The sequence below is a fragment of the Nicotiana tabacum genome, chromosome 5, assembly GCF_000715075.1.
Source record: "Nicotiana tabacum cultivar K326 chromosome 5, ASM71507v2, whole genome shotgun sequence".
NCBI lineage: Eukaryota > Viridiplantae > Streptophyta > Magnoliopsida > Solanales > Solanaceae > Nicotiana > Nicotiana tabacum.
Genome location: NC_134084.1, coordinates 112,528,668 through 112,543,118, shown reverse-complemented (window position 1 = coordinate 112,543,118; position 14,451 = coordinate 112,528,668). Strand labels below are relative to the sequence as shown.

At 36.2% G+C, this 14,451-nt stretch overlaps 1 protein-coding gene across 1 annotated transcript; it reads left to right on the top strand.

Annotated features, from left to right (window-relative positions):
- The first annotated feature begins 8,977 nt into the window (after positions 1-8,977).
- On the top strand, positions 8,978-13,193 carry LOC107773830 (14 kDa zinc-binding protein). The gene is given in 6 exon segments (XM_075253962.1): positions 8,978-9,031; positions 9,033-9,139; positions 9,246-9,303; positions 10,521-10,610; positions 12,675-12,795; positions 12,878-13,193. Coding segments are annotated over 6 exon segments (483 nt in total). The 5' UTR covers positions 8,978-8,992; the 3' UTR covers positions 12,946-13,193.
- Positions 13,194-14,451: the final 1,258 nt, after the last annotated feature.

Sequence of the window (14,451 nt, the reverse complement as noted above, 5' to 3'; positions counted from 1 at the left end):
ATCAAGACTTGCGGCAGCATTATTGGTGAAGGAGGATAAAGAAGGATATTGTTGCATATGTAGCTCAGTGTATAAATTGTCAGCAAGTAAAGTACGAGCATCAGAGACCTTGTGGTTTGCTTCAGAAGATAGAGATTCCTAAGTGGAAGTGGGAGCATATCACTATGGATTTTATTGTTGGACTCCCACGGACTAAGAGGAAGTTCGATGCATTTAGGGTTATTGTGGATAGACTGACCAAGTAAGCGCATCTCATTCTTGTGGTAGTTTCCTATTTTTCGGAGTGGTTGGCAGAGATTTAAATCCGTAAGATCGTTCGTCATCATGGTGTGTCTGTGTCTATCATTTTTGATCGAGGTACGCAGTTTAACTCTCATTTCTGGAGGGCAGTACATCGTGAGTTCGGTACGCAAGCCGAGTTAAGCACAATATTTCATCCTCACATGGACAGACAGTCCGAGCGTACCATTCAGATCTTGGAGGATATGCTCCGCGCCTGTGTTATTTACTTTGGAGGTACTTGGGATTAGTTCTTGTCATTAGCGGACTTTGCCTACAACAATAGTTATCAGTCGAGCATCAAGATGGATCCCTATGAGGTTTTGTATAGTAGAAGGAGTCGATCGCCGGTTGGATGGTTTGAGCCGGGGGAGGCTCGGTTATTGGGTACAAATTTAGTGCAGGATGCCTTGGATAAGGTTAAGATCATTCAAGATAGACTTCGTACAGCACCGTCCAGGAAAAAGAGTTATGCCGACCGAAAGATTCGTGATGTGGCATTCATAGTCGGGAAAGAGTGTTGCTTCGAGTGTCGTCCATGAAGGGTGTGATGAGATTTAGGAAGAAGGGCAAGTTAAGCCCTAGGTTCATCGGGCCTTTTGAGATTCTTGATCGAGTGGGAGAGGTGGCTTACAAACTTGCGTTGCCACCAGGTTTATCAGCGGTGCATCCAGTATTTCATATGTCCATGCTTCAGAAGTATCACGGTGATCCATCCCACGTGTTAGATTTCAGTATTGTCCTGTTGGACAATGATTTGACCTACGAGGAGGAGCCGGTGGCTATTCTAGACCGATAGGTTTGTCAGTTGAGATCGAAGAGTTATCCTTTGGTTCGTGTGCAGTGGAGAGGTCAGCTTGTTGAGGTAGCTACCTAGGAGTCCAAGTCCAATATGCGGATCAGATATCCCCATCTTTTCGCCGGCTCAGGTACTTTTCTATGTCCGTTCGAGGACGAACGATTGTTTTAGAGGTGGAGAATGTGATGACCCAAAGGGTAATATTATGTATTAGAACTCGATTCCATGTTCCAAGGTCTTCGAAACCTCATTTTTGTTCTCCTCGATTTACGTGCATAGTCCGGGCGCGTTTTCGGAAAGATTTTATGTGGAAATTTGAGAAAACCTATAATTTTGCCTTTAAAAGATAATTTAGTTGACTTCAGTCAATATTTTGAGTAAACAGACCCGGACTCATATTTTGACAGTCCCGGTGGGTCCGTAGTAAAATATGAGACCTGGACGTATGCTCAGAATCGGATTCGGAGGTCCCTAGCCTGAGTAATGAATTTTTGATGAAAATTGTAAGATTGAAAATCTAATGATTTAAAGAAAATGATTAATGCTTGATCTCATTAGTATCGGGCCCATATTTTGATTCCGACGCCCAATACATGTTTAATATAATATTTAAGTCATGTCTATAAAATTTGGTGAAAAATAGAGTTTATTTGACGTGATTCGGGCATCCGGTTGTGAAAATAGGAATTTCAAAGTGTTCTCGAGAATTTCATGTGATTTGGTGCTAAATTCGTAGTTCTAGGTGTTATATTGGCAATTTGAACTCACGGGCAAGTTCGTATAATGTTTTAAGGCTTGTGTGCATGTTTGGTTTGGAGTCCCGAGGGTTCGGGTGAGTTTCGGATAGGCTACAGGGTGTTTTGGAACTTACAAAAATTTGCTGGTATAGTTGAACTTGTTGCAGGCCTCTGATCTCGCAAATGCGAGATCAGGTATCGCAATTGCGAACCCTGCAGGTTCCGCATTAGCGAGGCTTTCATCGCAATTGCGATTAGAAGCTGGGCCATATAGTCTTCGCAATTGCGAAGTAAAGCTGGGAGGGGCAGTAATCGCAAATGCGATCATTTTGTTGTATTTGCGGTAGTTCATGTTTGTAATTGCGAACATTTCTTTGCAATTGCGAAGGCAGCAGAGGTGTGATGGTTCTCGCATTTGTGATGGTACCTTCACATTTGCGAGTTTCGCAAGCGCGAAGGCAGCAGAGGTATGAGGGTTCTCGCATTTGCGATGGTACCTTCACATTTGTGAGCTTCGCAATTGCGAAGCTCAGGTCGCAAATGCGACATCTGCAGCTGTGTAAAGGGACTTAGACGAGATTTTTGATTCATTTCCCAAATTTTCAAAACCTAAACCTCAAGAGGCGATTTTCCAAAGGCCATTTCTTCCCCAAATCATAGGTAAATAGTTCTTAACTCATTTCTTTCAATCTTTCACTTCTTATAACAAGATTTCAACCTAGAATCTAGGATTTTCATGGTAGAATTGGGAATTTTTGGGTAGAAACTGATTTCGAAATTTGGGGATTTAGACTTCAAATTGAGGTCGGATTCCAAAACCAATTGTATATTCGGGCTCGGGGTGAATGGGTAATCGGGTCCGAATATCGGGTTTTGGTCCGAATATCGGGTTTTGACCAAGTGGACCCGGGGTCGATTTTTGACTTTTTGGGGAAAATGTTGAGAAATTTATGATTATGCATTGGAATTGATTTCTTTAGCGATAATTGATGTTATTAAGTTAATTATGACTAGATACGAGAGGTTTGGAGGTAGAAACTAGAGGAAAAGCGGTAATTAAGCGTTGATTTGGCCGTTGGATCGAAGTAAGTGTTGTGTCTAATTTTGACTTGAGGGATTAGGAATCCCCGACTTAATTGCTATGTGAAAATCCATGTGTGTGGTGTATAGGTGAGGTGACGAGTACCTATGCACCGCCAAATTATCTGTTTAGCCTGTTTCTTTCCCCGTCCTTGATATATAGTCTTCATATCTTAAATTGCTACATGCTTATTGATGTCTCCATGTTTAATTGCTTCTTGCTAGACGTTGTTTCCTTTATTGAAGATATTAACTATTCCGTAGTTTCATTGTATTTCATTATTGGTTTAAGCTGGTTTATCGATGTTTTATGGTATAATTTGGTTGGTCTCGCTGTGTAGAATTAATTGAGTGAAGTTTCATAATTGTATAAGCTTTTGTTTGCTTTGGTTTGAGGCTTAAATATTATGGAGGCTTTGAGTTAAATTGTGAAATTCCTGTTCTTATTTTGTGATTGGTACTGATATGGTGGGATCGGATTGCGTGTTGCAATAGGAGGAATAAGGGTGATATATTGAGGAGGAATAAAGGTGAAATGTTATTGTCTGGTGGGATCGGGTTGCACGGCGCAATAGGAGTAATGAGGGTGGTATGTTGAGGAAAAATAAGGGTGAATTACTATTGTACGGTGGGATCGGGTTGCACGCTGCAACATGAGGAATAAGGGCGGATTGATAAGGAGTAATAAGGGTGAATATCCATATTAATACTGATTATATGGTGGGATCCGGATGCGCGCTGCATCAACTTATGTGTTTATGTATCTGTTTCCTACTGTGCAAGTTATTCTGTAATTTGGCTTTACATTTAAGGATTGGTTATAACTGATTACTGATAAGATACCGAGATTCGGTATTCTTTCCTTGCAAGTTACTATTTCATTTTGTTCTATATTTCTTTCTACTTTACTACACATTGTATACGGGTTATATTGTATCTGCCCCGCCGTAGCCTCGTCACTACCTCGTCAAGGTTAGGCTCGGCACTTACCATTACATGGGGTCGGTTGTACTGATACTGCATTTTCTGTGCAGATTTTGAAGCTAGTTGTGGCTGATCGAGAGGTCGGTTGCAGGAATTTCATCTAGGAGACCCAACCTAGTCATGTTGGAGTCTGCACGCCCTGACATCCCCTCCTATGTTCTACATTCATGTTTTTCTTTTCATTCGAAACAGATATAATTTCCTTCTGACTAATGCTTGTAGATATTCATAGTATGTTCCTGGATTGTGACACCAGTTTCTAGGTAGTAACAGTTTTGGTATTGTTAATAGTATGTAGATAACTAGTTAATTATGTACTTTCGCATTTATTTCAGCTTGATTTAGCTTTGATAATTTTAATCCATGAAAGGTAAAGGAAAAAGGTGAATAAAACACTAACGTTGGCTTGGCTAGCGAGTGCGATATTAGGTGTCATCACGGTCCCGACGGTGGGAATTCCGGGTCGTGACAGAGGAATTGGTGATCAATGGATGATAATGACAAACTGTGTTGGTGTTAGTGCATTTTAATATTAAAATTATAATATTAGTGTGCATTATTTCTTGTGAGATAGTGATTATAAATTGGCAAGAAAGTGATCATTATTTTGGTGTAACTCTTGAAACTATTAATGTCATGATCTACCACTTATTACTTACTAAAGCTTATATTTTGTAACCACCAACTCATGTTCTACAATTTTATTGTCCCACTACTTTGATATTTATTCTATAGAAGAAATTCTACACCTATAAATAATGATGTTTCTTCCTTGTATTGTAGATAAAAAGTATGGTAGTGAGTATGAGAAAAGTGTTATGGTGTACATGAAAAAGGTGTGGTTGGTATTGTGAAAAAGAGAGTTAAGAGAAGGAGAAAATCTAAGTCTCCAACTTATTTTCTAAAAAAAAATAATATTATTTTTGTTGAAGGAAAGTATTCATTTTGGTGGAGCTTTGGACTCAACAACTTGTCCAGAGTTTTTTCGAATCATACGACGTTGCCGGACTGTTGTACCTTGGAGGGGACAAGTCAAGAGTATTACTGCTGGACTGGTGAAGATGCTACCGCAGTCGGCTTGAATCTCCTTAAACAGAGCGAGATATTAGCGCCTCAGCCTCAATAATATTTATTTACAAGTAATTACCGTTGAAAAACAATATGAAGAAAAATAAATAATTACTTGTAATTTCACCAAAATAGATATCTCCTTTATGCAGTTGAAAAAATAGCGGATATCAAGATAGAAGTTCATTCTCTTTAGGAGATTAAAAGTAAAAAAATATATTATATGGTTAACTCAAGCGAAGCAAAGGTAAAAAAAATTACCTTATATTTTTATGAGTATGCGATTATATTATTTAAAATTTCAATTTTCATATTCTAGAAATAGTGGGGGTAAATAATGATAAAAACTTCTTGCATGAAAATTTTGAATATTCATGCATGAGTGAAAATTGATTAAATAAAAAACTTAATATGATGAGTGCATCTAACATAAGTCTTGGAATAATTCACATGTAATTATTTGCCGCTATATTGATGATTAATTAATATTTAGCTTTAACAAGAATGTTATTGGAGAAATTAAAAGAATGCTTAGTAGCCATTTTGATATGAAAGATTAGGGTGAGGCAAATTTCAGTCTTGGAATGAAAATTACTAAAATATGTGATGGAATTTTCCTTGACCAGTCACATTATGTTAGAAAATTTTGAAAAAAATAATTTTATTGATTGCAAGCATGTTGTAACTCCTTTTGATTCAAGTGTTATTTCCTGTACAAAGTGATAATGATGTGATAAATCAAAAGGAATATGCTAGCTTAATTGGAAGCTTGAGAATATGTGACTGATTACACTTGATTTGCGATTGCATACACAGTATAAGTACTTAGCAAGTTTACAAGCAAGTCAGGTAATGAACTCTGGCATGCCATAGCAAGAGTTATGAGGTATTACTTGGTACAAAAATCTATGGCTTATTTTATAAAAAAATATTCTGCTATACTCGAAGGCTTTTCTGATGTAGATTGGAACACTTTATCTGGTGATTCATGTTCTACTACAGGTTATATTTTTACTTTGGGAGGTGGTGCTATTTGTTGGAAATCAAAAAAGCAAATAATAATTGCTAACTCTACCATGAAGGCTGAGCTAATTGCGTTAGCTTCAACTAGTGAGGAAGTGAATTGGTTGAGAGATTTATTATTTCAAATTCCTTATTTTGAAACACCAATTCTTCATATTTTAATTTATTGTGATAGCACCGCTGCTATTGATAGAGTACAAAACCGTTATTACAACGGTAAATCCATACCTATAAGGAGAAAACGCAGTACTGTGAGATCATATTTGACAAGTGGTACCATTAATGTTGATTATGTTAGATCTTGTGATAATCTTACAGATCCAATGACTAAGGCCTTAGCAAGAGAAAGGGTCTGGAGTACATCGAGGGGGATGAGATTGAAACCCATAAACTCATAAGTCATATGTGAGGAAACCCAACCTGGGACTAGAGATCTTATAACCAGGTTCAATGGGAAGAACGAATCATATGATGACTTGGTTTGAAATGCACTATTTTTATTATGTTCCATCCCTATGATGTAAGTGCATTTATCCTGTAATAATTTGCGAGGTTGAGTTTTATTAACTCTTAATGAAAATTTGTAGCTCGTATGAGTGGGGTGCTAGAGTTACAGGAGCGCCCTGACAGATTTCACTTATATGAGTGTGGAAGTAGGCCGCTTCCTATGAGAATTGGGCTTGTTCTCAAAAACACTCATGAAAATCGGGATAACACAAGGCCATAATGTGCTGCTAATAAAGCTCATGTCAACACTTTGATTATTATGTGCAAGCAATGATACTTTATTTCCCTAAAGCAGTCATACTTTAAGTTTGAAACCACTACTGACTCTGGAGTAGAGATTGTTGTTTTACTAAGTGGAGGTTCAATGCAGAGCACACCTTCATTATGCATAATAGTCTCCCTTCAACTGGTAAATTCTCTTATTTTAATATTAAAATGAGTGGGGGAATGTTGGTGCTAGTATATTTTAATATTAAAATTATAATATTAAAGTGCATTATTTCTTGTGAGATAGTGGTTATAAATTGACGAAAGTGGTCATTATTTTGGTGTAACTCTTGAAACCACTAATGCCATGATCTACCACTTATTACCCACTAAAGCTTATATTTTATAACCACTAACCCATGTTCTATAATTTTATTATCCCACTACTTTGATATTTATTCTATAGAAGAAATTCTACACCTATAAATAGTGATGTTTCTTACTTGTGTTGTAAATGAAAAATATGATAGTGAGTATGAGAAAAGTGCTATGGTGTACATGAAAAAGGTGTGGTTGGTGTTGTGAAAAAAAGAGTTAATAAGAGAAGGAGAAAATCTAAGTCTTCAACTTATTCTCTACAAAAGAGAATATTATTTTTGTTGAAGGAAGGTGTTCATTTTGGTGGAGCTTTGGACTCAACAACTTGTCCAGAGTTTGTTCGATTCATACGACGTTGTCGGGTTGTTGTATCTTGGAGGGGACAAGTCAAGAGTATTACTGCTGGACCGGTGAAGATGTTACCGCAGTGAACTTGAATCTCTTTAGAGAGACCGAGATATTTGCATCTCAGCCTGAATAATATTTATTTATTTTTCAACTGTAATTACTTATAATTTCACCAACAAACTGTTTTCACGTTCATGTTCATCATTAGACTTAATTAGATTTTGTTGTGTATCTTAAAGTTATGTCGAGTTTATAATTTTTGTCAGGCAAAAAAGAAAACGAAAGTTTAGCAGCTAAATGTTAAGGCGAACTGGTGTTGTTGTAGCAATTCTTTGTACGTCAGTACGTATTGATGTGTACTATCTTTGTTTTCCTACCCGTGCATTTCTTTGTTGCTAACTTCTCATTATTCTGATTGATATTTTTATTGTTATAGTTCAATTCCATTTAGTTTAAAGTCTCGGTCTTGGAGAAATGCAGCAAAATATAAGTGAAGAAATATTAATGGAGTTTGTGAAAAAGAGAAAGGGAAATGGAAATGGCAGTGCAAAAGAAGGATTAAAAAAGTCGTATGTGTATACGGTCGAAATCGGGTATGTCCGATTTTTTTCGATTCGAGAGGTCGCCTTAAGCCCGAATTCAGGATAGATTGAGTTCGAGCTCGATGGACCAAGCTTGAGCTCGATGATAGAGTACAAGGCTCGAAGAATTAAGTGTTCGGGGAATGTCGGAGCCTAATATGACTGGCCTCAAGATAATGCCGTTATGGATTTGTAATAGAATGAGCAAGATTCCTGCCACGTCTCCAAGATCATGACGTAAATCCCAGAATAATTTTTACGAATACGTACTGGGTGGTTAGACAGCTGTCCCAATAAGATTCTTTACTGTAAATAGAAATGTACCTTATTTAATTTAGGGTTCCGCTATTATATAAAGGGGACCCCAATCATTTGTAAACATCATCGATCATTGGCAAAGAATATACTCTCTTACTTTCTTGCTCGTTATTCATCATAATTGTCCTTTAGTTTTATTATTCTCGCTTTATTGTTTTTAATCCATCTCGAGGTCACTTTGGCTCGAGGTCGAGACTAGCCTACATTCTGGTTTGGTTTTACTTATTCCTTTCATTTATATTTTAGATTTCTTGGTTATTAATTAGTATTGAACTAAATCACATATCTTTAAAATCACAAATCAAATTTAATTGTTACTCGTATTTTCGAGGTAAACAATATGTACTAACATAGATAATAAATCTCCTGATTTCAATGATGCTAGTTTAGTTGATACACAAGTACATTAAAGTAACATATTTTTATTTGGCCTTCTACTCAAAAATAATTACAATCGCTAGTTAAATATATAAAAAATATATAGTAATTATGTAACTTTTATGTAAATTATACGTTAATATGTAAAAAATTATATATATTTGGTGGTTATTATTATGGGAAAGGAAACGTAATTGTAAAAATGAAAACTTGGTATACCTAATCACAATTACGAGAAAACGATAGTGCTGATGTGTTTGACTAATAAAGTTGATATACCCACAAACAAAAAGAAGCTTTACGATATGAGTGAAGAAAACCCCAATAGGAGCCGACTCCAAAATCCAAATATTGACTGCACACTTTACTGCTCACCAGAAGAAGAAGCCTGCTGCCATGGCTTCCGAGAAAGAAGCTGCTCTTCTCGCCGTTCCTTCAGATTCTCCTACCATGTATTCATCTCTCTCTCTATTTTCCTATTTTCTGTTTATTTGGATGGTTAATTAGCTTTTGTGTAAAATAGTTGAGTTTATTTTAATTGATTTTTGTTTTTTTCAGATTTGACAAGATCATTAACAAGGAAATCCCAGCAAACATTGTCTACGAGGATGACAAGGTATATACTGCCACTTGGCTCAGTTTTGTGTGTGTGTGTGTCTGTGCCTCTATGTTTAGCTGTTATTTAGGTATTTGGTGGAATAGTGAAGTATACGCAAGTTAGAGCTGATGCCGCTTGTTATTAGGGAAAAAAGATAATTTTGAAAATATTATGATAGGTATAAAAGTAAGTGAATGGTGATACTACAAGAAGCAACATCGGGTATACGGATGTGTTTTGGTGGGATTTTTGAGTATTAAAGGTTGTTAGCAATGTGTAAGGTGTAGATTGAAGTAAGTGATATGGTGGAAGAGGTGTGATATTTGTAAAAGAAAACGACTGCCGTCAACAAGTGACACAAGTGAATTTCCTCCTTCTGGTAGAAATTATTTTCATTACATACTAGCATTTATCCCAATTTGAAGTGACCAAACACTGGAAATCATTTTCCTTTGTGCCAAAACACATCCATAGTTGAATGCTATATCCTGCTCCAATTATTCGTTTTCCTGAGTTTTTTTATCCTTCCTGTTCTTTGTTGAGTGGAGAAGAAAGGTTAATTGCAGCTCCACTTCCACTAATAAGAGGAGCGGTTGCTAACAGGGAAAATGTAACCTCTTGGACATTCTTGTTTGTCTTGTGCGAGGAAGATACTCTGAGAATATGATTGAGACAGTGTGATATAGTAAAAATATTTCCTGATATAAACTTCTGCAAATCAGCAAATGCATGCAGATGGTCTTGGAATATGTCTAGGGAGTTCGTAAATTCTAGATTCTGAGGAGTGGGTATAGTTTTCCTTAATACCATGAAAGTAGGCCACTTCACTTACACCTGGAGAGATTTTATAAGATGGGCACTAAAATTGTGTTTTTCTAATCCAAATGTCCATGAGATGTGAAGTGTATTTCATTTCTGGGTGATTGTTTTAACTCATCTTTTATATTACATGCGGAACTGAAATGTGCTATTGCTTTTTTAAGCAGCGTCCAACCTTTCTTTGGATGTTGGAAAAGATCGTGTACTTTGCTGCTGACCTCCTGTTATTTTAATAAAAGTTTAAGTTACTTGATGAAGAGTGTTTTGCTTTTTCTACTGCCCTGGCAGTACTCTATCCACCGTATATGGTATGAGTGTTTTGATTTTGTACATCACTATGTGTATTCCTTTAAGCTTTCATGCGGCCTTTTTTGATGTATTGTATTTTATATTTAAGTCAATAATTTTCATGTCAGGTTTTAGCTTTCAGAGACACAAATCCCCAAGCCCCGGTGCACATTTTGCTTATTCCCAAGGTCAGGGATGGCTTGACAGGACTTTCCAAGGTATCTTTCTACTATTGAATGAGTATGAATAAGCTTTCTGTAGGGAGCTCATAGTGTTGAAAAGTTGCACACAAGAAGCACAATAGTACCCTGCATTTGTGCCTCAGAGTATATGAGGTGCAATGCTTGAAGTGAAGTAAAAAATGGTGACACTTTGAGGCGAGCTTCGTTAGTTTATTGGTTTAGAGATTAATGGTGTAGTTTGGTTTATGTGACTGCACTTAACATAATGATCTTTACTATATCTGATCAAATAAAGTTGTAAAAATGGAAAAGAAGAATAAGAATTAGAAACTAGTTTTAGCACATTGCTTCTTGCAGACTCGCAAAATTCCTTGTAGCTACTCTTTTGGGAGAGAATGATCTCCTTGCTTGTTTCTTTCTGTGTTCTTTTTTCTTTCATTAAGTTGTTTCTCTCTATGTTCATCAATTCATTCATTCTTGCTTGTTTCTTGTTCTCTTCCTATCCTTCTTTCTTTCTTTCTTGCTTTCGCACTAAAAAATTTAATTCCACATCCGAGATGCTTATTTTATCATGTGATCTCTGTCACCCTTTTGCTTACCAGTTTGGGGTTTTGTCCCTGAATCATTAGATGGAATTTGGGAAGTTTCTTTTTGTCTAATTAATAGGCACTATATTTTGTATGTTGCTCATAGTTGCTTCACTGAATTTATTGCTTTGAAGGCTAAATATTTACTCTTTTCATGTAGTTATATGATGATCCTTGTTATATCTCATCGAACAAATTATTGGAAACGAGAAAAAGGAGATACAAGATTTAGAAATTATCTTTAGCACTGAGCTGGTTAAGACTCTCAGCATTCCCTGGAGCTGCTATTCGGTGGCTGAGGGGGTTATCTTTGTCCTTTATTTCTTCTTTCTTTTATCTCTTCAGTTTTTGTTTATTTAACGGGAAAAGAGAATATTTCTTTTTATAATGCTTGTCACAAAACTCGAGCATTCATAGAAGCTGTCTATCCGTCTTTTGCTCTCTTTGTCCTTTCTTTCTCTCTAACCTGTATGGGCAGTATGCAGCTAATTCCACACCCAATCAAGTAAGACAGTAAGAGTAACGAATAAAAGGAAAGAGCAGAAGTAAAATTAGATAATATGATATTAAATTACATAAGTTAAGGCAGACAAAATTATTTGATTTAATTAATCATGAGAAACTTACTTTGACTTTAAAAAAAAATCTAATATTGAAGAAGCAAGAGAAGATGCAGGGTCCGCACCACTCGTCTCATGTGGGTCCTACTGATAGAGAGGCTTATGGTACTTTTTTTGAAGTTGGAAGTGATTCAGCACATTTGAGATATTGCCTCTTGTTTCTCGTTTCTTTTTGGTTCACCAATTTATAGAAGATTGAATGTATTGTGTAGAGAACTATATTTTTGTGTAGGCTCTTTACCCTTTAGTATACTTCTTGTGTACGGGAATTTTCCCACAATATCAAATTACTTTATCTTATCAAAAACTAAAAACAATCAAATAGTTCCTTTATCTTTCCCTGGAACTGTATGCTTATTTGCTTAGTTTTTTGGGATGTTTTGAGCCTTAATCAATATATGGAGCTTATATCCTTGTACTTCATTATAGTTTTTATTTTCCACTCTAGCGTGATCTTATTGATCATTGAATTAATTAGTACCTTAGCACCCTGATAATGAGAGTAAAATGGGACCTCAATATGATAAAAATGAGGGGGGAAATTGTATTTGAATTCCAAAGTTGTGTCGACTTGGTCATGTTATGAGCTTGAAGATGTTGGACCAGGAAACTGTAAAACTTTATAGTCGTTTTACATTTGGTTTACCTGAATTAGCAAATGTCTTGGGTACATAGGAGAACGTCTTTAGTCCTTACGCTTCATAGTTGGACCTCTTGAAAGATTTGATTAGTATGGCTCTATGCTGCTTTGTAATATGCAAAAGCCTCTTTCTTTTAATCAATCTAGTTTTGCTTCCATATCTAAAATATTGTCCTCAATTCTTCACAAACGGTTGGTTGGTCCCTGTTTGGTATATTCTCTTTCTTGTTTCATCACCTGTTTTTTTTTTCAGGCTGAAGAAAAGCACTGTGAAATTCTTGGTCAACTTCTTTACACCGCAAAGCTTGTTGCTAAACAGGAAGGTCTGCTCGAGAATGGGTTCAGACTTGTGATCAATGATGGGCCTAGCGGATGTCTGTATCTTGCTTCCTGCTCTCCTTGTTTCCAGTTAGAGTTGCATTTAAGTGTATATTAACATGAAGATTGTTTTGTCAGGCCAATCTGTTTATCATCTTCACCTTCACCTTCTCGGGGGACGACAGATGAACTGGCCACCCGGCTAAAGGAAGCCGAGATGAATTCCAGATCTCATGGAGTATCCATACTTCATCCGATCATCTATGTGTAGCATTTACTGAAAACACTATCATCTATGTGTAGCGAGCGTTTGAAGAACCAAGCTCGTCCTATGCTCCTATGAAGACAAATAGGACTCATTCTGACTATTATGTTGATCATCAATAAGAGAGATTTCTCGGAAACTCTTACATAATTCCTAATAATTTATGTGGTTCAGATGGTGTGAGATAAATATTGTGTAAAAAGCTCATCACGTTGGAGTGAGACACTAGCGGAATGCACAAAAATGAGATAGAGGGAAAATTACGTTTCTTTAAGCTGGGCTTCACTAGGTAAATTAGAAAGCTAAGCATGGGCTTTTCAAAGTATAGCGTATTCTCCATTTGATCTGCTTATGGCCATCTAAGGACCAGATACTGGTATGATGGTTACTACAGAGTACAGACCGTACCTTGTTAGTGGAGTCAAATAACCACTTGGATATTTATTTTTTCTCCGTACCCTAAGTTTTAGTCGGCAGAGTTATTCAGTGCTTGTGCTAGTAGGAGGTGGTAGATATCTGGTTAATTAGTTGAGGTGTGCGTAAGTTAGTTTGTACAACAACAAAGGAATACCCTTGCGTTTCGTTCTTCTTTGGCTCGTTGTTCATTGGACAAAACATATGCTCTTATAAGATTGCTAAAACTACAGGAAATTGAGAGCTTACCATTAGTTAGCTGGAACTTTTCCACACACTAGTTTATTACTGAGAATAATGTTTTGTAAACAATCCTTCATTCTACCTTTTACTCTCCTTTAACATAATCAAATAAAATAAATGATGACTACTATAAAATAAAAACAAAAAGGAAAATAAGATTTTATAAAACTGCCCACGTTAGTGCAACCAAAAAAAAAGTGTTAACTTGAATATGAAATTAAAAACGCATTACCTTCGTAACTTCCTAATTGAAGCCTTGAATAACTTTCCTGAGTCTCCTCTGTGTTTCATTGCTCTGAAGCAACACATTTCCTAATCAAGACTTAGAAGCCAAAAACTAAATGAAATATTAAAAGTGAAAATAGGATATAGCGTGGAGATTTATCTAATTATATCTCAGTTTTTAAATAAAAACAATTAATCCTCATAAGCTGTCTATTCGTTGAGTTTGTGTCGCGTATTTATCATATGATGTACACATCAAGTAATTGATAGAGGTTTTAATATATGAAGATGCTGGTTAGGAAACTGCTTGAGCGATCTCTGAGAATTTCTTGTTGATGTAGATGTTACGTGAAAGAAAACGTGCAGTTTCATGTCCCCATCAATACGTAACAAAGTTGGCAAACCTTCATTTGCTACAAACTAGGACCATTCCAAATATTCAATTTATTCTCTATACCATAAGCTATGTCCCAAGAGGTTGAAACTCGATTATGTCACCTTCTCCCAATTGATCACCATATAATTTTTCATTATCTTATCATAATAAATAACTTTTGTTTTGTGT